General features: G+C 56.0%; 2 protein-coding genes across 2 annotated transcripts in view; one reads left to right on the top strand and one right to left on the bottom strand.

The window, feature by feature from the left end:
* Nucleotides 1–1,447, bottom strand: part of NPPC (natriuretic peptide C) — a 4,023-nt gene extending 2,576 nt beyond the window's left edge. Inside the window, exons 1-2 of the mRNA XM_026045342.1 lie at nt 1,355–1,447; nt 3–97 (exon numbers count right to left, since the gene is read on the bottom strand). Of these exons, the coding sequence (XP_025901127.1) occupies nt 3–97; nt 1,355–1,447 (188 nt within the window). The remainder of the gene's footprint in view (nt 1–2; nt 98–1,354) is intronic.
* Nucleotides 1,448–12,668: 11,221 nt separating this feature from the next.
* The window catches only part of DIS3L2 (DIS3 like 3'-5' exoribonuclease 2), a 183,493-nt gene continuing 168,714 nt past the window's right edge, over nt 12,669–27,447 (top strand). The window contains exons 1-2 of the mRNA XM_026045381.1: nt 12,669–12,680; nt 14,593–15,318. Coding sequence (XP_025901166.1) covers nt 14,613–15,318 — 706 coding nt within the window. The 5' untranslated portion in view covers nt 12,669–12,680; nt 14,593–14,612. The remainder of the gene's footprint in view (nt 12,681–14,592; nt 15,319–27,447) is intronic.

Here is a 27,447-nt window from a genome sequence, read left to right as displayed (position 1 = left end):
CGCCGCCGCGGCCCTTCTCCTTGTCGCGCTCCTTGTCGCGCTCGCCGCCCGCCGCCTCCGGAGCGGCCGCCGCTGCCACTGCCGCCGCGCGGGAGCCCTGCGGGAGGAGAGGGTCAGCGGGCGGTCCTGCCGCGGCTCCCCGTGCCCCGGTTGGGGTCGCAGCAGCGCCCAGCGTTGGGGGCTGCACCCCGCGGGATGGGGTCTCTATGTCCCCCCGGTGCTGGGGACGGTGCCCCATTGCACCCCCTGCACAGCACCCCCCAACACTGCACGCACCCCGCGGTGGGGTCACTGCCCCCCATAACACCCCGCAAGTACTGGGGTCGGTTCTGCCCCCCAGCTGGGATCAGGGCATCCCCCCCACTAATGCCCCCCAGCAGTGGCTCCCACYGCGCCAACCTGGGCACCTCTGCCCCCCTCTCCCACTCAGGGCATCTGCCCCGGTGCTCCCTGTCCTGGGGCGATCCCTGTGCCCCTTCAGGGTCAGGGCATCCCCYGGCTGTGCACCCCCCACCCGGGGGTCGCTGCACCCCCCGTGGGCATTGAGRCCCCTGGGGGCGGGCGGGGCCGTTGCTGCCCCCAGCCCCGCACGGGGGGGCACTGAGCGCTGCCCTGTGGTGATGGACACGGGGGTCACTGCCCCTTCCCACCTCGCTGCCCTATGTGGGACCCCCATCCTGCAGTTCTGGCTCCTCATTATTGTCCCCGCTCCGCACCACTGCCCCCTTTAGCCTCCCAGCCCCATCTCTGTCCGGGCTGCAAGCCCTGGGGCTGCTCATCCTCATTTATCTCCCCATTTATCTCTCTTATTCTTAGCCTGCTCCTCTGGTCCCTGTAGGAACCCCCCTACACCCCGCTGGTGTCCCACAGATCCTGCCCCACTGCTGTCCCCCCCCGGTCCCTGTGTCCCTGCCAGGCCCGTGGGGCAACGCCTCCCATGGCCTCCCATGCCCCTTGACACCCATGTCCCTTCCAGGGTGCCCCTTCCCRGGGGGATGCCCCGGAGCCCTGGAGGGCTACGACCTCGCGCCCTGTGCTCCCTGCACCTGCTCCGGACCGGCTCCTTCCCCGAGCTCTGGGTGCTCGGGAGAGCCCCGGGGCAAAGCCGCAAAGCGGAGGGACCGCCTGGCCCCGATGCTGCAGTGAGGGACACTCAACATCCCTCTGTGTCCCGCAGCAGTGCGTGGGACGGGGCGCAGAAACRGGGGGTCCCCAGGCACCCGCAGAGCTGCAGGGGCTGAACCGCTCTGCCGAGCCCCGCTCCGTGGGGAGCACGGTCTCCCCATGGGCCCCCTTTCCCCCTATCCGCGGGGCGCTGGGAGCGCGGTGGGACGCAACCCCCCCACCCCGTTACCTTCTGCGGGAGCTGAGATGCCGGCTTGGCCTCGAGGCGCACGGAGAGCAGCGCGAGTACAAGTCCGCCAGCCAGCAAGGGTGAGATGTGCATGGTGCGCGGCGGGGCGAGCGGGGCGGCGGGCAGCGGACGGGAGCCCCGCGAGGGGCCGGCGCCGGCGGCGAGTGCGAGTCGGGAGCGGAGCCCCGCGCTGCCTCCTCCTGCCGCCCGCGATGTGCCGAGCTAGTGAACTTGGGCTTTCTGCTTCATTCATTTTATAACCCAACCTGCTTGGTGATGTCATCTAAACAACCAGGTCCAACCCGGCCTCCCACTTCACAATAGCAGGATTTAAGGCGGGGGGGGGGGTCGTTCTTCCCTGGCAGGAACAAATGAGACATCAGCCCCCGGGACAGGCTCCGAGGGAAGGGACCTGGAAAGAGGGGGGGCGTTCGGGTGCCTCCCCCTGCCCCCCTGCAGCCCCTCTGCAAACTGCCCGCCCGCCCCCTGCCCGCTGAGGTGCCCCCGGCCCCCCCGGCCCCGCTGACCCCCCAGTGGGGACTAGGGCCAGCCTGGGGCTGGTTCCAGCAGGCGGGGGGGCTCTGGAGGGAAGAGGGGGGCTACAGTCCAAAAGAGAGAAATGAGTCCAAAACACACACTTTTGGGACATCCAGGATTAACCCACAGCGTTCCCAGCTGTCACCCCCCAACTTTTCTCATGGCTCCCAGTTTTCTGTAGGGTGGGGGGACCTGCTGCCCTTCCCGGCAGTGACTTTGGGGCTTGGGGACGCGAGGGATGCCCGGGGCAGCRGCTGCAGGACGCGCAGGTGAATCCCTCGGCTTGCAGGGGGGAACACGGGAACACGGGCTCCCGGCCGGCACCGGGAGCTGCCTCCGGACCTGCAGGGGGGCTGCAGGGGGGCTGCTGCTGCCCCCCTTTGGCGCCCCGTGGTCCCTGCTGGGGACAGGAGCGCAGGACAAGCGCGCGGAGCCGCGCGGCCTCGGGCGCTCCCACCTGTTGCCGGAGCCGYGGCCGGGAGCGGGAGCAGGTTTCGTGCTGGCGGGAGCCCAGCAGCCTGGGGGGCTCCCCGTGCGCTCGCCCCTTCCCGGTGCGGCACCTTGGGGCAGGATTTGTGCCGCGCGCGGGCGCCTTGTCCAGGGGCAGCCCCGCTTGCCTCTCTGGGGCAGCTCAGCACCCTCCCCACACCCCAACCCCACGGGAGGCGCCTTGTGGGGCCGGTCAGGATGACAGACGTCTCCCCGGCTCCTCACACGAGCATCCGTGTGTGGGTTGCACCCTCTAAGCAGAGGCATCTCCCCAAATCCCTCTCCTGGCACCAAGGGGCTCTGCTTTCCCCTCTCTCTGCAGGGACCCCTCCAGGCTGCTCCCTTCCCCTGGCAGGAGCTGCCCCTTCTTGTCTGTTTGGGATTTGCTGCTCGCCGGCTCCTCCGGGAGGGAAGGGCTGGCGGGAGCTGCCCCTGCTGCGGGTCTGGGGCTCTTTGGGGTCCTGGGCGGTTCTGCTTGGGAGCAGGGAGATGTTTCCTGCCCCACAGCCCGGGCTGCTGGGCATGGGACCCTTTGAAGAAGATCATCTATTTAGCTCCACGTGAACGGGAGCTGGAAAGAGAAGGTCTCGGTGGTTTTTCCATTGTGCCTGCCAGGTGGAGACAATTTGGGCTTTTCGCAGTGCAAAGTTGGACTTGGGCACTTGTCTGCGTGTAGGCAGATGGAGGCGACGGAGCTAACACGCAGGCGGCCCCGGGCGCCCGCGGAGAGCGGAGCGCGGCCCCCTCGCCCCTGCGCCGCGCTCCGCTCTCCCCTCCCGGCGCTCAGCCGGCATCGGAAGCGCTGCTCTCCGGGGCTGGAAGGAGGGACAACTTCCCAAGGGCTCCTCGTYTCCCGGAGGAGGAAAAGGCTGCACCCTTGGGCACCTCTGCAAGCCGGGGACGGTCTGGATGGCCGGCGCGCTGCGACAGGCTCCTGCTGCCCCCCGGCYGTGCTGGCTCCTAGGGACCAGGCGCGCGCCTTGTCCCAAGGGCAGATCCAGGAGCACCGCCGGGAGAAGCCAGCGCGGAGCCCGGCTTGCTGCGGGCGCCGCGGAGCCGCCGTGGGGCAGGGAGCCGGCCGCCGCTGGCAGCGCCGCGCGCGGGGATTAGAGCGTGGCCGCAAGCCCCGCAGCGCGGCCGGGGCTCAGCCGGCGCCCCCCGCGCCCGCTCGCAAGCGTGGTTTTCATTAGTGTGTTTTCTTTGTCACACCGTGCGGAGCCTCCGCTTTTGTGGTGGGGGGAGCTGCTCTTTATAAATCCAATTAGTGTTGTTATTCAAATCACCCTGCCTTTTCTGCTGGAACTCGCGGCAGTGGGAGCTGGCGCGCACAAAGGCATCTCCTTAACTAAAACCAGATCAAATCCACCAGGGCTGCCTCACGGTGACAAAAACTCAGAGGGGAGAAGGGGCAGGCGGGAAGGGCCACCAGCTGGTGGATCCTTCGCTTTGTGGCAAGAGAGGGGAGCGGGGAAACCTTCACCCCTTGGAGGGCCCGGCGGGATGTTTGCCCAAGCTGAGAAGCRGCAGCTTCAGCTCCCGTGTGCAGGTACCTGCGCGTGGAGAAGTGGATGCGGCCGTGTCACGGAGGGGCTGCATCACTGCGGCCTCCCCCTGGGGTCTCTGTAGCTGTGGAGAGTGAGGGGCACCCAGCACAGCGTGACCGGGGTGCCTGGGGGCACGTCCCGCTCTCTGGAGGAGCCTCTTGTCTCTGTCCCGCTGCAGAGAGGATGGATGGAGAGTCCGGCCCCTCTGTGTTGCACCAGGGACCCAGACAAAGCCAAGAACTCCAGGGGCAGAGGGGGAYCTCAGGGCTTTTCCGACCCAGGGAAATTGCAGGGTTCCCCTGAGGTCGGATGGCTCCTGCTGGRACGGGTTGCGGGGCAGCACCCAAAACCAGGACATTTTGCCCCGCTCCGGCGTGCACCGCTGCCAGGGTGGGATGCAAGCGCTGCAAGCTGCCCCCAGCAGAAAGCAGTGCTGATGTGGCACTAAAATGGGGAAATAGGACCTGGCAAGCCCGGCCAAAGGAGGGCGAGCCCCGAGAACGGGGCTACCTGGGTCGGGCTGTCAGTGCCCACAGGCTGGGGACTGAGCGGAGCGCGTTGGCACCCGCGGGATGCGCCCGGCTGCCCCGAGCCAGCGGGATGTGGGGCAGCTGTGAAAGCAGCACGAGGCGCTTCTGAGGAAACGCTTTATCACAAGGAAGGGGTGAGCAATGCCTGGCGCTCTGGGTGGGTCTCGCTGGGTAGCACCGGGGCTCCAGCTCTTCCTGCTGAAGCTCAGAGCCAAGTTTCAGGCTTCTTCCTGAGAATGACTCCTCCAAAGTTTAAAACCTGCCAGGTCTTCCCACCTCAAGCTGCTTAAAGGAAGGACAAAAACACGGTCACAGCATCAGCAGCGAACAGATACCCACCTTTCTTTCCCACTTGCTCTTCATTAGGAAGCATATTTCTATATTGATTTGGGTAAATCACTGCCCAGGTTGATGTTTCGTCTGCTGCCTGTGGATCAAGATCTTTGGAACAAACTCTTGAAACCTTCCTGCATGTTAATCTGCATGGGAAGCCACCCATAGGAAGCAGTTCTCAGCTGCGAGGCTTCTTGGCCCCATTATTTATTTGTCATCCCCTGAAATCTCCCAAGGAGGCAGGTGCCCATGGCCTGGGCTGCACAGCTGGATACAAGGAGGGGAGCAGCCAAATCTCCTCCAGCTTTTGGTGCTCCTAGACTGCCCCAATGAAGGAACCCTGAGGTGCTTGCAGAAGTGCTCTGCGGGGCTTGGTGGCAGGCGGACACAGAAAGGTCCTGGGGTTTTTTGGCTCCCTGGACACCAGTGAATGAGTTTTACCCCAGAGGAATGTGCCCAGGTGGGCAGAGGCATCCAGAGGAAGGAAAGGAGCAGCACCTGGGCCTGCAGGCACGTGGTGGTGGGGAACGGGGCAGGGAAGGAGGTAGCGGCTAATTCCTCTCCAGCACAGACAGTAAGTGCCAGCCCGAGRAACACAGTATGTGGGTCTAGGTCTTTGCCAGGAGAAGGCTGTTCAGGGTCCACGGCAGTAGCATTTTTATGACAAACCCCATCAAGGTGGGGCTAGAGGGGAAGCAAAGTGCGCTGGGGGTTCTCAGTGGGGCAGGGAAGTGAGGGGCCAGGGCGGCACTTTGCCACGACCCTGCTCTTTGGGAGCGGGCAGGAGCCAGCAGGGATAGGGAGAGGATTGACTGCTCTAGGGGGAAGAAGATAGGGGATTTTTATCTCCAAAAGGTTTTCAAATGTGCTGCTCTCAAATGTGCCTCTCTTGTGATAGCAGGGTCCCAACGGCAGGAATAACCAGGTGGAGGGCCCAGGCGCAGCGCCCGGAGCGCTGGATCTGCCCAGGTGGATGGTGAGCGGGACGGCGTCGCCCGGCTCTCCGGGTGCTCCCGGTTCATGTGGTGCAGGGTGCCCTGCCCCTCCTGGGAGCCCGAGTCTCTGCCTCTGAAGTGCTGAGGGCGGCTTTCGGCCTGTGTGAACATCCCTGCTGTTTGCTTTGGATGTTTCTGCTGCATGAGGTATTACTGGAAACAATAAATGGTTTTACACTTTCCCCTGTCTCCTTTTGGGTCTAGCAGAGGGCACGGGTCCAGGACACACACGTGTCCGACATCTCCTGTTCCCTGGTGGGGACTATGACGGGGAAGAGGCCGCACAGGACTGACCCGAGTGACCAGACTGGGGAGGGAGCTGCAGCCTGCGGTGAGGAGCACGGCAGGGACATCCCTGTCCCTTCCCACCGCCCCAGGGCAGCACATGGAGGAGGCGAGGAGGAAATCCCAGGGAGGGCCTGGGAAAAGACCGAGGGCCTTTCCTAGCAGGGCAACAGCATCTGGACAGGAGGCAGAGACCCCTGGTCAGGTGCTGCTTGGTGGCCCTAGGACATTCACATCCAGGGGCTTGTGTAGGGGGCTTAGGGCTTGTGTAGGGGGCTTAGAGAATCCATGCCTAAAAAATAACCTATTAAGGTTCATTTCCCATTAAAGAGCCCTGTGGTGAGCAGTGACTGCTGCAGATAGGCCCAGCTGGGCTGGTGGGAGGTCATGGAGCCACTCACGCCGAGGGAGCCCCATGGATGGCTTATCCTCATGCCCTCGTGGGCACCCATCTGCAGCTGGTGCTGTGGCCCGTGGCGTTCTGTGAGGCTCCCTGGGATAATCCAGCCTCCTGCGGGTTTCTGGGTGTCTCTTTTCCTTGGGGCTGAGCTGGAATGGCTGCGCTCCAGGGCCGAGTTGCCTCACCGGGCTGGCTGGAGCGGGAACACGACATTTTGGATTTTTGTTGAATGCAGAGAAAATTAAGCAATTATAATTCACTGGTGAGTACATGCTGTGAGTCTTGCTCTGTGTCAGTCCACAGAGGATATGAACTGCATCGCCTCCAGCTGTCGGCAGCTTTGGCTCTGTATCTACAGTAGGAGCAGGTCGCTGGGATTTTCCCAGCTACGTGCTCCGTCATTCCTCTTCGTTCCCAGATGGTTCCCCCGAAAGTGGGGCTCCGGCAGCATCTCCCCTGCCCGGAGGTCCCAACACCATCCCGTTCTCAGCACTGAACATCCCCATTGCAAAAGCTGTTGCCCAAAGAGATGACGGGAGAGGCCAGGGCACAGGTTGTTGCCACCACGTTTGTCTACCCAGAGGGAGGCCGGGGGAGACGTGTCCTGTGCAGGGCTCCAGGGAAGGAGCCCGCGGGGATGCGGGTCCCTCCGGCGCGGCTGCGCTGGTCCCTGCCGCCACGCGCTGCGTGTGCACCCRGCACGGGGAGCGGGACGTCACCGGCCCCGCGGCTCCCTCTTGGCAGGAGCCTCCGACACCTGCATGGCCGCGGGAAGCGCCCTCCTCCCTCTCCAAGAAACAGCTCCGTGGCAGCAATCCCGCCCRCGAGCCCCGGAATGCCCCGCTCCCCTGCCAGATTTCCAGGGAAGCCGGTGCAGGGCTGTGGGAAGCCCCTTTGGGCGCCGTTCCTCCGGAGCGAAGCCTTTGGGGTTCTCCAGCCGTTCTTTGGAGCCCTGCGGGTCCAGGGAGGGATGTGAGGGACCCTCACAGGGATGTGAGGGACCACGGGGAGCCCTGAGGGGAGAGAGCGCCTTGCTGGCGGCTGAACCAGAGGCGTCTTGGGGACGCCAGTGGCCGAATCCCTGGGAACGGGTGCTCCCGGGTCATGCACCCGCTGAGGCCAAAGCTTTCCGTCTTTCCCTTGACAGGATCTAGCGCGGACGTCGGGCGCGAGTGGCCTCAGGTGGCTCCCGCCGCGGCCGGGGAGAGGGGAAGGCGCCGGCTGGCCCGGCGGTGGCCGGGATGGGTCTACGTGCCGTGGCCGGGGCCGATAACGGCTCGCCGGGGCCGCGGCCGTGCCCGGGAAAGGCCGGGAGCGCCGTCGGCCGCGGCCGGGCCCGCCGCCGCGCATGGCGGCCCGTGAGGACGTGCGGGGCTCCACAGCCCCGGCGAGCGGGCGGGATAACAATGCGCGCCCGCCCGCACAGAGCGGCCGCTGTTTGCTCGAGATAGGGCCGCGCGGGGCTTTCTCATGAGGTAATACTGATAAGTTGCGCCCTCGCGGAGCGCCGTGGCTGCCAGCAGGGCCGCCGCTGCCCCCGCGCGCCGCGGCTGCGCCGCCGGGACGGGCCCTGTGGGGACGGGGACGGGATGGGGGGGACATGGGGGTGTTGTGAGGAGGGGGCTGCTGCAGCAGTGAGGGCTGGTGGCCCCGCTGGCCTCCGAGGGACCATTTCTGCTTCGCTGTGAGCATCACGCCAGGCTGGAGCTCTCTGCCCAGGCCCTGCGCCTGCTCCGGGCCCCTGGGGGCCTCCCCACGGCTCAGCGCCTGCAGGGCAGCTCCATGGGAGCTCTGGAAACCCAGCCCCGTTCCCGGCGGGCGCTCCGTGCGCCCCGTCCTCGCGGGAGCTGGGAGCCTGCTCTCCCCAGGCTCCCTGGGGCACCACTGGGAGGCTCGGCCCTTTGCTGGCTATGGGGAAGGGACTAAAGGAAACCAAGGGCCATATGGAAGAGAGATTAGAGCAGACAGAGCCAGGGAGGATGTCAGGGGAAGAGGTTTGAAGTGATCCAGGAGAAAAGCTTGGAATCCCCAGGCAGAGCAGGAGGCAGGAAGGCATTGAACCTGCTGCCCTGAGGCCTGCCCAGCATCCCGTCTCTTTCCTCCCCTGTCTCCTTCACCTCTTTCTTGGCCTGTTTGTTCCTCCCTGGTGCTTGTCCTTTCCCTGTGCTGGACCAACAGCCAGATCAGGCATCTCCCCTGCCCAGGGCAGAGCTGCCGGCCTTCCTCCAGGCACTGTTTTGTCTAAAGGAGATGGGAACCCATCAGTCCTGATGCTTTGCGGTGTATTTCCCAACGCGGAGGTATGGAGGGCTTGGGAGAAAACTGGGGAAGCTGAAGGACAGGTGGGGCAAGACCACTTTTGTTGTGACACAACGAGCAGATAGGGATCTGTCTTGGAAAGAGATGTTTTTGACTTATTTATGGTAATAAATCTATCTCCCTCCCCCCAAGCCCCCGAGCATGCCTCGTTTCTCTAGGTCAAGGTCTCAGGCAGCTCCCCATGCCTGAGCAATGTCAAAGCGAGCGAGACTCTGGCATAACTTTATGGGAGATGCTGCAATTGAAACATTTTCAAGGGTGTTCGGAGGTCTGGAGCGAGCCTATGGCCAGGCGCTGCTCTGCTTCTGAACATGCCTTTGCACTGTGTGGTCTAGCTTCTGACACCAGAGAGATGCAGGCTGAGCACCCCACTGCTCTCAATCCCCACTTTGCTTCCTGCAGTCCAAAATATTTCATGTCCATGAGCGATGACATCAGGGTTTGCAAGGGAGGTTTCCGTCTCACACGCGTAGTGTCTGTACCCATTGGATAGGCAGACTGGAGGCAGACAGGCTCCTACGGGGAATCGCTCTGCTCTCATCCACAGGGCTCCCCTTTTTTAGTCATCTTGGGGCGGCTCCATCCGCTTGGCCAGTCACTGCTGATGAGCACTGATGTAAACGAGGTCAGGGTGGGTCCCCGCTCCTCCGAAAAGCCACAAGAAGCAGGAGAGCCAAAGGCTTCGTAAGCAGGGCGCTTGCAGCCAGCGAGYGCCACGGAGCCCTCGCCTCAGCCGAGGTGCTGCAACACGTTCCAGCCGGGAACGTTGGGAGCAGCCACCAGGCACCGCCTGGGGGAAGACGGTGAGATAATCCCGGGCTGTGGGAAAGCAAGCCGGGACACCAGACTGGGCTTGCTGCTGCAGGACCCCGCGGAAGGAGAGCGTGGGGCAAAAACCTACCTGTGGACCTGCTCCCTTCTGGAAAGCTCATGGGCCGCTCTCGAGGTTTGCAGGAATGGTGAGGAGGTGGGCGATGCTTCCTGCTCTGCAGCCACGCGGACGGTGTGGATGGAAGACAACGTGGAAGACCAGCAAGCCTCAAGTAGCGCAGCCTTCCCCGCCTGCCTGGAGAGATTGGGTTTGGTGACATCCTGCATTAGTGCCGGCCCACCGGCACGTCTGCCCGTGTCCCCGGGTACGTGCCACGCTAGGTCCCCGGGTACGTGCCACGCAGGGCTCTGCTGCGGGCCCACGGGCTGGGAAGGTGACACCTGCTTGCGCTGCCTCTTGTCCCTCTTGGTCAGTGATGGGGCACGGCACAGCGTGGGGCACAAACACAGCCCCTACCCCATGGACCAGGCACATTTACAGACCGTCAGACACTGCTAATGTGCATGGGCTGTGCTGGCCCCTTATGCAACAGAGGCGCAGCTGGAGGCGGGGGACGAGGATGATGGTGGGTGCAGCCGTGGGGTCCCTCCCACCACGTGTGAAATCCCGGCTCGGCCGCGGCAGTGATGGCAGTGATGCTCACAGACCCCCTGCTCCTGCCCAGGCTGTCATCTCCGGTGGGACAGACACGGAGCGCTGAAGCCCTTGCAGCTGGCGGTACCACCTGGTGCAGCAGGGAGCCCGGCCAAGGCTCGGCTGCATCCCCACGGTGCGAGGAAGAGCAGAGACACAGCGTGACCCAGCGGCGAGGAGGGCGAGAGGAGCTGCCTCTCCTGCTCCCACCTGGCTCRTCCTCCCTGTCCCATCTCCGTCTCTCCCGGCTGGACGAGCTCCTCGCATCTCCCCGTGGAGATTTGCACAGCCTCTGCAAACAGGCAGCCACGAGAAGCGACGTGCGCCAAGAGACTCTGCGCTGCAGGGGCCGCAGCCCCAACGCATGATGAGTCTAGAGAGGAGACCCACTAGAGAAGGCCACAAAGATCTGGTCTGCAAAGCCGTGCTGCTCCAAGACGCTCTGCTCACACTGGCCAAGCTCACACCAGGGTGAACCTTCAGAGAGAGGGCGGCGCGATGGCTACAGCTGCTGCTGTCAGCCTCCCTTGGTCCCTGCTGTATTTAGAAGTGAGTTTTGAGACTGGTGCTCCCTGAGASCACAACATCCCTGGCTCCGGCCGGGCGAGCAGGGCCCAGCTGGGCGCTGCCTCCCGGGGCTCTGTGGGTGGCTTTGCACGGGGGGAGCCGCCGGAGCCTGGCTGCGGCGGGGAGCTTCACCTCCAGCCTTTCATCTGCAGCTCTGCGGACAGGGCTGCAGGGAGGCTCCGCAGCGCCAGCTGGCAGCCGGGGCGGGAGGTGAGCGCGTGTCCGGGAGCAGCGGCACGGCAGCCGCAGGTGCTGCTGCTGCTGCGCTCGGGGCAGCACCAYGCAGAGCCCCGCAGCACCCCTGGGCACCAAGGGCATGGGTCCCCTCAATGCAGGGCACCACAAGCACGCACGGAGCCAAGGGGCCCCGCTCGGAGCCACATTCCTGCCGGAGGAAAGGCTGGAGGCTGCACGGGGCCCTGCAGGGCCCCTTCAAACCCTCCCTCTGCATCCTGGGGGGCTGCCCTGGGCAAAGAGCTCCAAAGAGGCTGTTTTTTTCCCCAGGAGTGGCGCCATGAAGCTAGTTTCCTGCGCCCCAGTTTCTCTTCTGGCTGAGATTCTTTGGCAAATCCAGGCTGAATCTGCAAAAAACAACAGGACGACCAAACCACCTATTCCCAGCCAGCTAAGGCCTGGATCTGACTCTGCTATAAATCCCTGTGGGAGGCTTGCAGCCACAGGCAGGGAAGGCAGTAAAAGTCCCAGCTCTGGAGTCCCCTTGCTTGCTTTAATGTCACCCTGTCATGTGAAGGCTCTGACTTATCCCAGCAGCAATCAGGCTGCTCAGAACTGTCACTGTCATTTGCTTGGATGACGTGTGGATGCGTGCGGGGATTCAACGGGTTGCCTCGTGCCTGGCCTCACTGCGTGGGGGCAGGAAAGCCAATGGCTCTGGAGGCAGGAGCCCGGGGCCTCTTCTGGCCTCCTCTGCAGGGATGGGAGGCCACGCGCTCCGGGAGGCTTTGGGAAGCACTGCTTTTGGAGGCACGGATGTCCTCAAGGCYGCGGGGGCTCATCCATAGGCCCGGCCTGTGGGCAGGATAGGGGCTGGGGCACCCTGGCCCTCTTTATGGACACTGACCCCCCCATGGCGCCTTCACTCCTTCACGGACAACCTGCCTCCCTTACACCAACCTTATGGGCACCTCGACCCCCACTTTGGGGTCACTGACTCCCTTTTGGACACCCTGACCCCCTCATGGACACCCTGACTCCCCTCACAGCCACTGACCACCTTTTGGACACCCTGACTCCCCTCACAGCCACTGACCACCTTTTGGACACCCTGACCCCCCTCACAGCCACTGACCACCTTTTGGACACCCTGACCGCCCTTAGGCCTCCTTACGGGCACCGTGACGTCCCCCCTGGGGTCACTAACCCCCTTTCGGCCACCCTGAGCCCCCCACGGCCACGCTGGCCTCCCTTACGGACACTGAACGCCCAKGGAGCCCCTGCCCCCTCACGGACACCCTGACCTGCCTTAGACCCCCCTTATGGGCACCTTGCCTCCCCCCTGGGATCAGTGACTCCTTTCTGGGCACCCCGACCCCGTCACGGACACCCTGACACGTTATGGGGGCAGCCCTTTCTCTCGGGACAGGCGCCCAGGCCCGGGCTGKGCGAGGGGCTGCCGGCTGGGCTGGGCTGGGGGTGCCGGGCGCTCCCGCCCCATGTCCCGCCATGTCCGCGGGTGCGAAGAGCCGGGGCACCGACCCAGCCCCACGGCCCCGCACGGGCACCTTCGCCCCTGAGGCCTTCTGGGCCCTGCCGCGGCCCGTAGCCCGCCCCTGACCCGGAAGTGGACGCGGCGCGTTGGGCCATTTAAACGGCGCGGAGCGGCGCGGGGAGCGGCCGGGCCGGTGAGTGGCGGGGCCGGGCGGGGGGGGGATCCGGCCCGCCCCCCCCCCCCTCCGCTTCCGGGTGTCCCGCGGGGCCGCGCGGCGGAACCGCCGCCCCCCGCACGGGCCGGGGCCGCCCGGGCCCCTCAGCGGCGCCGCCGCCATGCCGGCGCTCGGGCCGGGCCCGCGCTCGTGCCCGGGGAGGCTCCGGGGACAGGAGCGGGGCTCAGGGGCCGTCCCGGGACGCGGCGCAGCCCCCATCCTCCGCGGGGGGGGATAGGCCTAGCGCGGAGCCCCCGGTGCCCAGGGGGGCCGAGCAGCGTTTCCCGCTGCCCGGCGCGTCCCCACCGGGCCCTGTGTGTGGGGGTCACCCTGCCGCCCCCCCTGCACCCCCTCAGGAAGCTGGGAGCTYGTAGCCACCTTGCGCTGAACCCACTGGGTTTAGGGCCCCCACAGTGGGGTCCCCGTTGGGCTCGGACCCAACGGCCCCTAAAGCCGCTGGGTTTCGGGGTCTCGCGGTGCGTGCCGCACCTCATCACTGACACGAGCAGCGTGACCTAAACCATAGCGAGCGAATGTGTCCTCATCGGTAAGGATGGCGAGCGCGGCGCCGCTGGAGAGGGCCCTCGCTGGCCCCGCAGGCGCCGTCTGCCTCGGCTGGCCTGGCAGCGGCGTGGCGGGAGGCGAGAGCGTGCTGCAGACCTACCCGCGTGAGGGCTCTGCAGCAGGACAGCCTCTTAGCAAGGTTTAGTTATTGGCCAGCAACAATGGAAAATCTTAGGAAAAAAGAATCACAAACCACACAAAGAATTTTTCCTATTTATTCAAGGTTTTTTTCTTTAATTTTTGCTTTGTATTGGGAAGTCTGTTCGCGTCCGTGCTCAATTACTTAATAAATCAAGTTACAGCGTGTGGTGTTTCTCCGAAAGGGCCGAAGCAGGCGCTCCAAGGAGGGACCAGCAGTGCACCCCAGACAGGCAGCAGTCGCTCTGAAATGTGTCAGTCCAGGCCGTCATTATCAATATTGGTATTTCTCTTTCATAGTAGATAGAACAAAAAGTCAYTGATTTGTCCCGTTCCTGCCTGCAATATTCCTTAGTAGCACAGAGGRAAATGCACTAGACCGTTTCTCCCCMAAAATTAGAGCAGTTGAGACAGTAACAAAAGGTGCTCGATCCTCCCTTGTGCCAAAAAGATGGGAGTTTGGTGATGTCTACAGAAAAGTGCAGCTTGGAGTGGTAGCCAGTGCGCCTTCATCATTAAGCAACATTGTGCTGGGGAGTTTATGCTAAATCAGTTACCCTGGGAGTGGGTTTGTGGCAGGATCGACAAGCTGGAATGGTTAGGCTTGATACCTGAAACAAGCGCCCTGTTTCATCTGGTGGAGTCAATCACTGTAGAAATACAATATGTGAAGTGAGGGAAGAGGCAACGTATGTTCTTTTTAGTGCGACATTTCAGCACTTCAGTAAGGATGCAATTTTTGACGGCTCCGTGTCGAACATGACAAGATTTTCCTCTTGGTAACCTCTTGAGCTCAGGCATCTTCYACCGCCTGTCAGGTACTGCCTTTACTTGCTGGGCGCTTTCAAAGGCAAGGAAGAGAGGATTATAGGAATCGTTTGTATTTGGGATATAAGGATCTGGACAGCATCCCTGTTTTGTGTGCCTTGTGAACAGGGCTGGCTTACAGGCTCGCTCCTAGGCCACTGACAATGATTTAACGGCAGCCAGTTGGTCAACTTCCTTGTGCTTTAATGTGATTATCCCCAGCGTTGGTTCTTCTCATCCCGCAATATCTGTAAAGATCTATGCGTTCTTACTTAGTGAAGTCCATTTCTTTCATGTCCATTAGCATAATCAAGTCTTTGACCCTTTATTTTTGAGAAAATAACCCTCTTTTTCCYCTGTGTCTATTTACAACCCTTTGAAGCCCGGGCCTTGTGCTGCGCTATGGATCAGCCGGGCTATGTGAGAAGTGCCTGTGCCCAGGGTACCAGAGAGGGGCCGAGCAAGGGCGGCGCGCCGCAGAAAAACGCCTACGCGCGGCTTGTTCAGAGGCACCACAGCGGCCGCTTCCGCTCCTACCTCAACCACATCGCCCAGAAGATGCAGCTGGAAGAAACYGCCCCCGGTGACCCCAGCTCGGATCCGGATCCCTCCCCGAAGAGAGGYCCCGGGAAAGAGGGCGTAGCGAGGAACGGCTTGAACGTGCACGGCTATTCGCCGGTGAGAACGTCTCACCTGGAGCACCCGCTGCCTGCGGGGTTTGAGAAACTGAGTGAAGAGAAAGGCCAAACCGCTCCGAGAAGATGTCACCGTAAAAAAGATGCCGGTTTTAACCCGGAAGATGACCTGGAGGTGGAGGAAGGCTGCTACCTAAACCAGCACGGAGCTGCAGCTGATGTGTTAAATACGAGCGATGCCCCGGGTGGGAGAGTATCGAACAGCCTGAGACACAGTGCAGCCCTCCAGAAGTCTTCTGGCTCTGAAGAGAGGGATGAGGAGGACACGTGGAGGAAGAAACAAAAGAAACGAGGCAGRTGTCCTGCCAGCACAGACACAGCAGCTGGACACTTGTTGACTGAGCAGTTTAGTGGGGATCTGCTGGCAGCAAATGCCAGGAAAACGAGTCACTTGTCTGCAGGTCCAATCCAAGGTGAGTGCGAGCTAATGAACTGTTTGCTGCAATTACTGTGGAACTGAATGTGGTATCTGTTAGTCATGAGTGAGTTAACGTGTGCCAGTTCTGCTCAGTCCAAGTTAGTCAGCCCTTAGTTACCTGTGGGTGGCTTGGTCCTGATTTGCAAGTAAGCCGTGCTGTGTGTGCAAACGTGTGCGAGTGGCTCTGTGTGGAGCCAGCTCCGTTCTGGCAGCGCCTAATCCTCCTGGCGTGGGCTCTGTGAATGCGGCTGTGCGGCTTCCAGGACCGGCTCAAGGCTTCGAGAGCCTCATTTCTGTGGTATCGTGTCCAGATTAAGACTGCTGGATCCGAGCTGCTTCAGGGCAGAGCTGTGGCTCTCTCTGCGTCGCCTCCTTGGATCCGGAGTGCTGGTCAGCCTGTGCAGCAAGCCTAAGTGCATGGAGTGCTTGGGGGCTGAGGTGCCTGTGTGGTTCCTGATTCTGGGTATGGAGTGTTGACACCAATGGCTTTGCTGTTAGTGAAGAGACCGCATCTTGTTGTACAGTGGGCGTCTCTCAAGTGCAGTGTTTGGGGAGGGAGTCTATTTATGGACACACATAAAATTATTAATAAAAATCAACAAGCAGTGAAAGGCAGGCACTTTATGTCCCTTGGTGCAAGGGGTTAAAACTTCCTCTGAGTGGTATTTAGGGTGGAATACTTGGGTAGCCTGCACTTATACAAGCTCCTACTGCAGGAACTCATAAATGTCACTGCATTAAATTCTCTGTAACAAGTAGTAGAGAGATCAATTTTTTTAGCTGAGTAAGATGGGCCCGAGGCTTATCACAAGTCTTGGATTGGAAACCAAGTAAATTTTTAACTAAATGAGTCTTGTAAAACTATGCTGTATTACTTGAGAGTGGCAAGTAATGCACTTAAACGGTTTGCTGCATTTTTGAGGCTGTGAAAGTATACTGTGTGCTTAAATTGGTAAACTTTCATGAGTTGTTGCAAGACAAATTGTAATTAGACATTTTAACAYGAGCAGATTATGTTAAAGTTTGTTGTTGATTTTTTGGAATTTTTTTTTTGCATGCCTCATTGTAACACTTCTGTATTTATTATACAAGGCTCTTTTTAGTAGGTTTTACTGCCCTTTACTCTTCAGGGAACCTCGTAGCTTTTGGTGAGTGGGGAAGGTGGGGAAGAGCAGTTAATAGACATTCCATGCKAATGTTTAATTTGGACTAGTTGGCTTGTTAATGCTAAATGACGCACTTTACAGAGGTTTCATTTGACACTGCAGACTAATTGCATGGCTGTTACAGGAGGCTTGAGTCTTGGCGCAGAGCAGACCAAGCTGATCTAAATTGGGGCTGCTGTGGCTCTAACCTCTGCTTCTCTCCTCTTCCTTCTGCCAACACAGGTGCCTGCTTGATCCTGCAGTGAGTTGGTTCAGGAATGAAACCATCAGAAAGCAAAGAACCCAAAGAAAAGTAAATAGCTTTCAGTTCCAAAGGGTGCACACTGGTGCACGGGCCTTCACTTTGTGGGCATGATTTGGGGCACCTTTCTTAGGGTGGGGCTCCCATGGGAAAGGTCTCGGGCACATCTGCGTCTGTCTCGTATGTCTTGTGCTGTGACACAGGTTGTTGCTGCAGCCCTGAGGCCTCTCCTGGGATGGCTGCTCCCAGCTGGATGGCTGGAGAGCTTCCTGGAAGCAGCCTTGCTTGAGCACTGACCTGCCTGAGGGGCTTTGACCTTGGTGGAGGGCTTACCTGCCCTTTCTTGTATTCCCAACCCAAAGCCAACCCTGCGCCTTGGAAAAAGGGTCAGGTTCTCTGGTTTTCCTTCTGAAACAAACACAAGGGCCTGTACTGAGCTGATCATCAGCTCATGAGGCAGTAGCCCCTGGGGAGGTGATGGTTTCTCTAGTAGTCCTCCAGGGAGAAGTTATACATGAGAATATGCTGGAAAGCCCTCATATTGCTGTTAAACTGTTTATACTCTGTCTCCTTTCCACCCTGAAGGATCAAAGTAGATTCAGATGATTCTTTTTAGACTCAAATTTGGCCAGAATTGATAAGCTTGTTCCAAGCAGTGGCTCTTTCGTGGATTCACTGTGTTCATGGAGCAATCTGCAATGGTTTGTGCCTTGTTTTCTGTGACTTTCTTTAGCTGGTGTGGTAGATGATTTTTCTGCTGTGGGAGGAGTGTGATTTTTACCAACCCCTTGCACTCCTCTTGGAAAGCCCCTCTTGTATTAGGAAAACAAAAATTACCTATTTAAAGAACGAGCCTAATAAAGGTGCAAGTGGATTAAAAAGACTTTTTTCACCACAAATGAAAAGCTCCCAAATTTCAAGAAATGGCATGTGTAAAACGCCTATTAAATGGAAAGTCTAGAAGACTTAAAAGCGTAGCTCTGAAAATGATAGGTGTATATATGCTTTTTTTTTAGCCTAAAACAAAACTCTAGCCTGACTTTCAAAGCAAGCACCTGCAGCTCTCTGCAGCTTTAGCTGGGAATCGGGTTGTACAAACGCTCGAAAGCCAGTTATTTATTTAGAAACTTAGTAGAAAGAGCGAGAGCAGAAAGTGTTGACCCTGATGCTTGCCCTCCCAGGTGGAAAACTCACACTGTGGGAAGGATTATTGGAAAATTATTTGCTTTACAGTGACACCCTTCCTTTTCTTCCCCCTGCATAGTTGAGACTGGGTGCGCTCCAGAACACTTGGAGGGACATGAAAACAGTTTCTTGGGGAGGAAAGAAAGAGGAAAGAAAAAACATATCCRATTCGAAGCAACCTCTTTCCTGCTGTTGCAGTTTGAGTGCATTTTAGCACTCTTGTTCAAGGGAAATGAAGCTTTTACAGTATGCAAGTGCTTAGGCATAAGAACTCATACATCACAGGACCAGATTAATATTCTCTCACTTCAAAGCTCGTCTCTTTCCCTTGATGCTGATATAAGTCATATTCCCTTTGCATAGGCAGGTGTCTGGTTTGATCAGTTTAAATCGAGGCTTGTGAAACTGGAGGCAAGAATTGCTGCTGTCATAGCAGTGAGGCATGTCAGCTTTGCAGCAGTGACAGTTCCTCACAAATTACCTTGGTTCAGGCTGTTGTAGGCTTTCCAAAGAGCTAATCTCAAAGCCAAGCATCTGCCTTTATATTGGCTTGTTCCATTATCCTCTTATTAACAGCTCTTCAGTTCAGCCTTAGCCAKAGCCAGGTTTACAACGACCCTAGACCTGAAGGTGCCCAAATGAAGGCAAATGTTGCTGAAGGCTGAGAGAGCCCCACGGGTGCCGTGGGGCAGGCGGGGAGCGGGGGCTGCTCCTTGCCAGCACCCCCTCGGTGCTGCAGCACTTTGGGGACAGCGGAGCAGTCCCACAGTGAGACACTGCTTGCCCTGGAAGCAGAGGAGCCCTGCTAGTGGTCTGTGAGTGCCTGAGGTTTGAGGGCCTCTGCCCCTAAACAGAAGAAAATCACCATAAAATGGGCTGAATTCCTGGCTCTTCCACATGGTGCCTCACCCGCAATTCAGCTGTTTCCTTGCTCTGCTGCCCCCGAGCTGGTTTATCCCAGTAAAGCTGAGCAGAGGGAGAAGCTAAGCCCAGGAGACTGCGTCTGCGGGCTGCTTTACAGGAGAAGCTGACTTTAAACCCTGCATAGCTTGATGCTCTGTCGTAGCTGCCTTTGCCATAGCTTGGTGCTCTGTTACGACTGCCTTTGCCATTCTGTAGTGTACAGCCCCAAGTTTTACCTTGGGCGATAGAAATAATTTAATACCGGATAGCCAGGAGGTGGTGAATGTGCCAGTCTCCTCTGGTGACCCCGAGTGCTGCCTTTTGCTCAGTATTGATCTCCAGTGGTTGCCCAACTGTGGTGACAAACTGCCCTTACAGAATAATGGATGGGAAATGAGGGTAAGCTGCATGCTTTATTTGAGACAGCAGAGTCTCAGGTGCATTTTGGGTGGATTTGCTTCTGTTTTGGAGGGAACAKTGCTGTTAAATAACATGTTCTGGAGTCTGTTGGAAAGGCTAAAAATATCTGCATAGAAGTGCTGCTGTTTGAAGCCGGGGTGCAGCGTGGTCTTTGGAAGCAGTCTTCCAGCAGCACTAGCATTTCCCAGGATCTCGAGTCCCCAAGAGGCAGCAGGATGGCCTTATTGCAGCCGACAGCTCGGGTGGAGCGGGATGCTCGTGTTCCTGGCTGGCTGGCAAGCAAGAYTGGGAATTGCAGGGCTGGGTACCCAGTGGGTCGCTGCAGCCCCCTCCTCGTGACGAGCGGCACCACCAGCTTTGCTGGGTAACCCCCCGAGGCTCCTCTCACTAAAAACTTSACAGCTTTATGATGTGCTTGAGGTATCTGGCCCATCCGTCAGGGTCAGCGTGCCCCCCGAGTCRAAACAGGCCCCTCTTGGGCAACAACAGGTCTCACCAGGGAAGGTTTCCATGGCCTTTTCTGATTTATTGGCTGTCCAGCGCTTGGCATTTATGTGCCCAGCCTGTGGTGCTTGGCAGCTTCCACAGAGGAGCGGCCCTGGCAGCCAGGCTGATGGTCAATATCTAGCTTAAAAAATAGCCCTCCTGGATGCGGTTAATGAGCTCGTGGCTGCAGCTCTGGCATTTGTAAGTGCAGGACAGGTAAAGGAGAAGTCCTTAGATGGCCTGTTGGGATGTTTGATGGGCACAAACCAGTCAAGAAGTACCAGGCCGAGCAAGACGGCAAAATCTCGGAGTTTGGTCTTTCCATCATACCCTTGATTTTGTGTTTGTCTTTGCTCCTCTGAAGGAGGAGCCACTTCTGCTGCTTTTTTTTTCATATGGTAAACGTAAGATAACATAACTTTCTAGGGACRATCCTTTCAGTTCCTGTGTGGTGAAATTCAGTGCTGAAGAATGCTCTTATCTCCCCATCTGGCACCAGGAAATGTGAGGCAGCAATCTAGAAGGGCCATAGGATCAGCTCAACAAATGGAGAATGTTGGTTGCTGTGGAAATCTTTTCAATGTCGACARTCGTTGCCAGGTCCAATGTAATGCTCTTTAGATGACGTTAATCATAGAAATAAGATACCAGGGAGGAGGGAGAACTGGATTTACTGTATGGCCTCATCTGAGAAAAACCTGAAAAATAGGATGCTCATTTCTCTAACAGTTTAGCAACRTCATCGCAAACATAAATTTCCGGGCTCCTTTTGATAGAAAATCATGTTGCATTCCTGGACTTTGTGCAACTGGAATGCCCTTGGCTTAGAGCAGCTACAGCGTGTGAGTTAATATCTGATGTGTCCTCTCCTGCGGAGGTGAGACCTGCCCTTGCAGGGACCGCCTGTGTCTGTGGGCAAACAAGTGTCCTCCGTGGCCATCGCCAGGGTCTTCTGCACACAGTGGTGCAACGGGACCAAACTGGGCAGCAGAAGCCCTTATATTTCCCTGTAAAGTTATTTTATCTCCATAAAGTAACGTTTTTTTCCTCTGAAAGTGCTCACGTGAAAATGTGCATGCGTGGAAACACTTTTTTACAGGTTACTGTTAACCTGTTTTTCTATTTTAACTCGTTTTTTCTTTGGCCCCATCTCTGGCGTTAAGCCTACCTTATGTAGCTGAGGTGACTCAACCTCTGTCCATCTGATGTCTGTCCCAGGAAAATAAGCAGCTGATACAAGAACTGACTTAAATTTTCAATTTGTGCTAAATTTGTTCTTTAATGTGAATTGGCCTGAAGTTATGTAGTACAGATCCCGTTGAAATCCCTCAATATCTATTTTTAATGAGGTTACAAGTTGATAAAATGCAGATGTGTTAGCATACGAGAATCACAGTGTAGCTATAGTGGCTTAAAAACGATCCAGTTGATATAATTAAATGCAGCTATAAATTGAGAGCTGTAACCAACAGGCGGGTCTGGTGGTTCTCGCGGGGTTGTATTCCAGTTCCGTGCTCTTYAACACTTCTGTCAATGATCAGGAGGCAAACATACAAGTTGGAGAGTTTTTCGGGATGACTTGAAGGCTTCAGGGAATAGTGAGTAATGGGGGCAGTTACTGAGAGCCGCCTGGATCACATGGCAGCCCGGGAGCAGGTGAAGCAAACTCCATTTATTGGGTCTGTGCAGAGCGGTGCTAGCAGCGCAAGGAACCCGCTGTGGGAAGCAGCAGCTTGGAGAATAAAATGAGTTCAGAGCTTTTGATGGATTAATCAACTGAATATCCCCCTCCTGTGAGAGCTGGCTGAAAGGGTAATGGATGAGCGGGAGATGTATGAGCTTGGGAGCTGTGAGATGGAGCAGGGGCTGCGTGCGGGGCTGGGCACGACAGCAGCCGCGTCTGGAGCGCCGTGTCCTGCGGGATGCCCTCTGCTCGGGGAGCCTGGTGTAATGAGTTGAGTGCTTGGAGAGCCACGGGGAGGATTTAAGCCRTGGGATCATCAGTGAATGGCTTGAGGAACTCTGTTACTTATCCAAGAGATGCTGGGGGAAGGGCCCGCTCAGTAAGTTGCCTGCGTGGGGAACAGATGTTTGATAAYAGGCTACTCAGTTGAGCAGATGATGATATAACCCATTTGAGGCTAAACAAATCCAGGCTTGAAATAGTGTGATTTAACAGTGAGGGTAAATGACCACTGGAAYCGTTTCACCAAGGGCTGTGGTATGTGGACTGTCACTGGCAAGTTGGAAAGCCTTGGCAGCGAGTTCTACCAGAACTAAACAAAACCAGCAACACTGTGCTTCAAGCGGGAATTAACTTGAAAAAGCCTCTCTGGAAACCCTCTGTCCTCTGCTCTCCTTGAGGTCAGCGCACACTGATCAGCTTGGACTTTTGTGCTGAGAATCTTCAAAACGTCTCCTTTGCTGCAGGCMCCAAGGTAGGAGGGATGCTTGGCAGCTGCTTCAGCAGCTAATTGCGTTTCCTCCCCAGGCCTTAATTGGGGCAGCGTTCTCGCTGCAGCCTGTGCTTCTGCCTCCCCTGTTGCGTGTGTTGGTGTCCATCTCTTGCCCTCCTGCCTCCAGCCCYGTGTTGCTCCCTGAAATGCTGTGGSCTGCGTGTCCCTCACTCCCTCTTGTGGGGAAAGCCAAGCTATGGAGAGCTGGAGCTTGGCTGGGGGCAGGATGGAAAATGATGTTGGAAACCTATTGCATGCCAAAGTCTTCTGGAACAAAAATACCTATTTCCAGAGTGCCCAAGGAAAATGCCAACAGAAGCAGCCGCAGCCCACAGATGTATGGGGCAGATCATCTCTTGGGAWGTATTTCAGGCTCTCTATAGATACAAGCTGGCAGCAGTGAGGTATTTTTATCCAGGTTGTGTTTTCTTAGACATCTTCYACCACAGTCCAAAGGACTCTCTATTACATTGAGTGGGAAGAGTTCAAGGTGTGCTTCTTCTGCAGGTGTTGTCTTCTGCAACTCGTTTGGTAGCCTCAGGATCTGAGTATCTCAAAACACTTCTTTCTTCATCTGCTAACATTTCTTCATCTGCTAACATCTTCTGATATGGTGGTACCTCCCGTGAGGTACYTGCCTTGCAAGGCCTCATAGCTTCCTCTTCCAGCCACTGGCTTCTCGAAGTACAAAGCCCAGAGGAGTCAGGGAGCTTCCTCAGTACTGGCTTCAAGTGTTTTTCTTGATGTGCTTTTCCTGAAGTCTTGACAAAGCCTTTTCAAAGCAGAGCTGCTGTGTAAGACAGAGAAACATCCCGCCAAGGGTGATTTATGAGCAAGCAAGAAGAGGAGGCAGTGGGAGCAGCCCTGACCTGCATCTCGAGGCAGGAGCAGAAGGCTGGAGCAGCGCGGTCACCAGGCGGAGGAGGTGGTGGGGAGGTCACCATCAGGGTGGAGCAGGTTCACAGAGAGTCCTGCAAACCAGAGGAGCTCCATCCCCTCCCTGACAACACGGCGGTGCCGCCACGCGCAGCTGGAGCACAGTAACTATTTTGATAAACTTTTACTCTATTGCTACTAAATGGGTTTCGTCACCGACCCTTAGTTCGGTGTCTGGAATGCTATCTTTGGCTCTTGCAGCCTTACAGTATTCCTATAACCCAAAACCCTGCTGAGGAATTGGCTAAAACTGCATTTATTGTCTGTGAGTTACTGAAGTCAAAGTCCTGCCGCATCAGGATGCTCGGGAGCGTTTTGCAAGAGGAGGAGTCGTGTAGCGGGCCGGTGATCCTGGGGGCCGGGAGCAGCCTCTGCAGTGCAGTTGTCCGCAGCAAGAATAACACTGTGCTTTAAACTCAGCCGAGTATTTCAAGGCACGGGGCCCTTGCAAAGCCCAGGTCAGCAAGAGCACTTTAGCTTTCCCAAGTTCCCTATTGAAAGCTAAGGGCATGCAGCACAACACTCCTAAGCAAGAACATCTGGCTTAAGCAGAGGAGCGCTGGCAGCGGCGGGCACGGCTGCCCCTGGCCTGTGTCCTGGCACACACGAGGCCGCGCTGCYGCCCGAGCTGCCGCCTCCAGCTCCCTGCCTTGAGCTGGCCTCCCTGTGACCTAGAGGAACCTGCTGCTTTGAACCACTTCTGAAATCATATTTAAGAGCTGGATGGTGAGGCCTTCAAGTTCAGAGCTGTCGTCTTGGGTTGGATTTGATTTTTCCAGGCTGTGGCAAGTTACAGCTCAGTAACCCAGGCTGAGGCTGAGCCCTCGTGGCCCATCACGTTGGGTCGACCGGTGGGAGCTGGTGAACATCAGCCATGGTTCTGGCGACTGAATTGCAATGCATCGGCCTCTCAGTTCAGCACATTTGCATAGAACTGACATTTTGGCTGAGGCCACGCATGGGAATGCAAGTCTACATTGTTTCTCTTCTTTGAACGACTAATTAACTTTTAACTTAATTATGCCATCTGCCTAAAACCTTATAATATTGCCATATCACCATCTTTTTCTACTTCACCAAGATATTCCCTTTCACAGTWGTTTGTCCTAAATCATTAAGATAATTTCACATCAGGAGTATTCGTGGTTATTTGGGGTTTGGTTGTTTTTGAAGACTCAGTAATGTTTTACAACCTCCTTTCAGCTGCGTAAGTCTTGAATTAGATGATAGGAAGAAGTCAGAAGTAYATTTTCCTTATGGAGCAACATGTTGCAGGACCTTCAGTTTAGATTCTTTGGATTTACATTTAATCCAGAAGAATCTTTTATTATTATTTACTCTTGCTCATGACCAGGAGAATGTGTTCCTTGACTTCTCTTAAACCGCAGACTGAATATCTGGAATTTTGCCTGGCCGGAGAGATGCTCTGTCTCCTGAACATCTCTCAAAGAAACCTCCCTGACCTTGTATGTGCAGTGGAAATGAGAGATTTTGAGACCAAAACTGCGAAGAAATCTTTTCCATCATGTTCTCATTCTATTGCTTCAGCTTTATTCTTCAGTCATCTGTTGCATTTAGCCTGTTTGCTGTAAGGCATAGGTTGTAACATGGGTTGTTTCGAGGCTAGTGGTGAGTTCTGAACTCGGTGCAGAAAGCAGTGCTGAAGCCCAGCAGTTCGTAGGACATCTGTGTTCACAAGGAGCCTTGGAAATGGTTTTTAATAGTGCTTGTGTTATCAGGGCACTGATATACCACAGAATTTGCTTAATATCTTCCAACAAGTGTCTGTTCTCTTCATGGTACCCAGCTCTTTCTCTCATCAGCTATACCAGCACCTGCCTTCGTGGTTTCCCTTTGAAAACCCAACGAAAGTGCTCAGCTATTGCCATTAGCGGGACATTTAATCTCTTAAATCTGCAAAATATTTTGCAAAACATAAATAGCTGGCTACTTGTGACCTGTCTACGACCAGTGTTTTTATTGATCTAACTGGTATTTGAGATCACTTTGCTGGCGTTTGTTGTTTCTGCCTGCGAGCAGCAATCTGATCCCAGATGTTATAGTCGTTGTTTAAGTGCTTGGAGCCTGACTTAGTCGCTTATATAATATGGTGTATATTGGAAGTGACCAGTGCATTCGAAATTAAAACCTGTGTAACAGAAATACACTTCAGCTTTTCATCTTTGATAGGAAACTATTTAGAAGCTTCTTTGAGCAGGGGGAAATATCAAATAGCTTTTAAATTGCCTGATTAAGCATGTGAAAGGGGAAGACATGAGGATCCTAGCAGAGCCTCCCTGATACAAATGCAGCTTTTACTGGCAAAAGTGCGTTGCTGGTAGGGTTTATTTTCCTTTGGAGGATGAAATAAATAGTTGCCTGGTCCAACTGTGTCAACACTAGGTTTGTGCCTATCCAGCAAAAAGCTGCATCCCACCTAACTTGTCAAAACTGCCAGACAACAAGATTCACAAAAGCACCTGGGCTGGGCTGTTAGGGATCTTTGGATTTGTTGCTTTTTCTGTTCTGAACATCTTTGCCAAACAAGTTTCTGTAGGCTCAGCTTCTGTGTTGAGACTGCAGATATGCATTACTGCAATATGTCTTCTTGCACATCAGCGGCCACAGCTCCAAGCTCCAGGTAGAACTTCTGAGGAGCCCAAGGGTCAACTGGAATTTGCAGGAGATGCAGATTTGCAAATTAGAGTTTGTGTGGTGATGCCCTGGGCTGTTGCATGGTTGGCCTGTGATTTCCGTGGGTCTCTAGCAAGGGGGAGAAGGAGGGAGGTGCTTTTAGTTTTCATGCCATGATTAAGTTAGTGAGTTAGTCTGGCTCAAATGGGAGCACGGGACTAAGCAGGGGCTGGTGTCAGTCMTTGTCACTGCCTGTAGTTGGCTGATTTCTACGTTTGCTGGGAGGGAGTATTGAGTGACCTGTCATAAGACAGATGACATGTCGTACAGCTCATGGATATATCCTTAGAGTGTTTTATTAACCACATAGCTGGGTTGTCTTGAAGAATTAAAGGCCAGGCAATCTCTTGAAAGCTGTGACAAAACTTGGTTTAAGTCACTGAAATCTGTCAGCAGGGAAGTGAAAAATTGTAGAAATATGAGCAAATATTTAGTAACTACGTGTTGAAAGTCTCATTAGCTGATAGCAAATAGTTCCATTGAATTTTATCAGTTCCGTGGATTTGTTTCTGTTTATTTTCACACTTAGGCTGCCTGGAGAAGCGTGGGTGTTTGCAGGATCCCTCCACATAACTCGATTATGATTTAATCCTGGGAAGCAATGAAAATTCCCTTAGCAATGTCAGAGTTAGCGGAAGAAGTGTTGGACGGAGCAGAAGCAGCAAGCAGTGGATGGAAGTGCTGTGGCTTGAAAATGTTATGGAACAGAAGGAAGAATTGTTCTCCTTGACTGTTTCAACAGAATCTCTTCTTTACATACAAAGGGGGTGATTATGCACCSAGGTAGCTGTCAGTGGGGCCGGATTCCTGCACTTGCAGGGATGTTTCCAGGTAACCAGGCGATTGTTGTGATGCTCTTGGCCACCTCTGCCCGCACCGGGAGAGCTGGGTTAAGTACAGGCAAGGGCTGCTAACAAAGCTGAGAGCCCAGCCAGAGGGAAAAGTGCCTGGTGATTAAGTGGCTGCTCTTTGACAGGAACGGGGAAAGCTCTCCCGAGATGACCATGTGCTAGAATTTACTCAGGGCTCTCAAATAAATCTAGCTCGTGCTGCCTGCTGCATTGGAGATAGCCAAGGATTCATGCATGTGCTGATTTAAAAGGAAAAAAAAAGTAAGAAATGTTTTTCTTCTGTGCTGGTAGTAATTAAATGACTTTTTGACAGGTGTTAGAGGGCAATTGGAAATGTTTTTGGTGAATCACATTTAGTCTTGAACCTTTATAAAAAGCAATATGTGAATTTTAATATTCAACGTAAAGACTTCATTTCTGGCCGTGCTAAATCTCATGTAGTTGTTGAACATGTTGGTTGATTTAGTTGCACAYGTAGTTAATCAACTAATATATTTAATTAAATACAGTGCTTTCCAAACTTAAACTATTGAGTGATTTTGTGCGACTGTCGAAATAAGTTGATTTAAAACATCCAGCAGCCTCTCTTCCTGAAAGCCAGATCGATTATGCTGGGAAGCTGCTTGCAAACTTTTTTTAAATCCAGAGTATGAAAGGATTGATAGATGGGGATGGATGGAAGCTTGGAGACCAAAAGGCAGCGCTGTGGGATGTCACCGTGGGTTGTGGTGGGGSTGAAGGGCGTGTTGGGCTCCAGGTGGGTCTGCAGCGCTGCCCTTGCAGCCG

Source organism: Nothoprocta perdicaria, unplaced genomic scaffold, assembly GCF_003342845.1.
Source record: "Nothoprocta perdicaria isolate Ctin4 unplaced genomic scaffold, notPer1 scaffold_4, whole genome shotgun sequence".
Lineage (NCBI taxonomy): Eukaryota > Metazoa > Chordata > Aves > Tinamiformes > Tinamidae > Nothoprocta > Nothoprocta perdicaria.
This window is presented reverse-complemented; position numbering and strand designations above follow the sequence as displayed.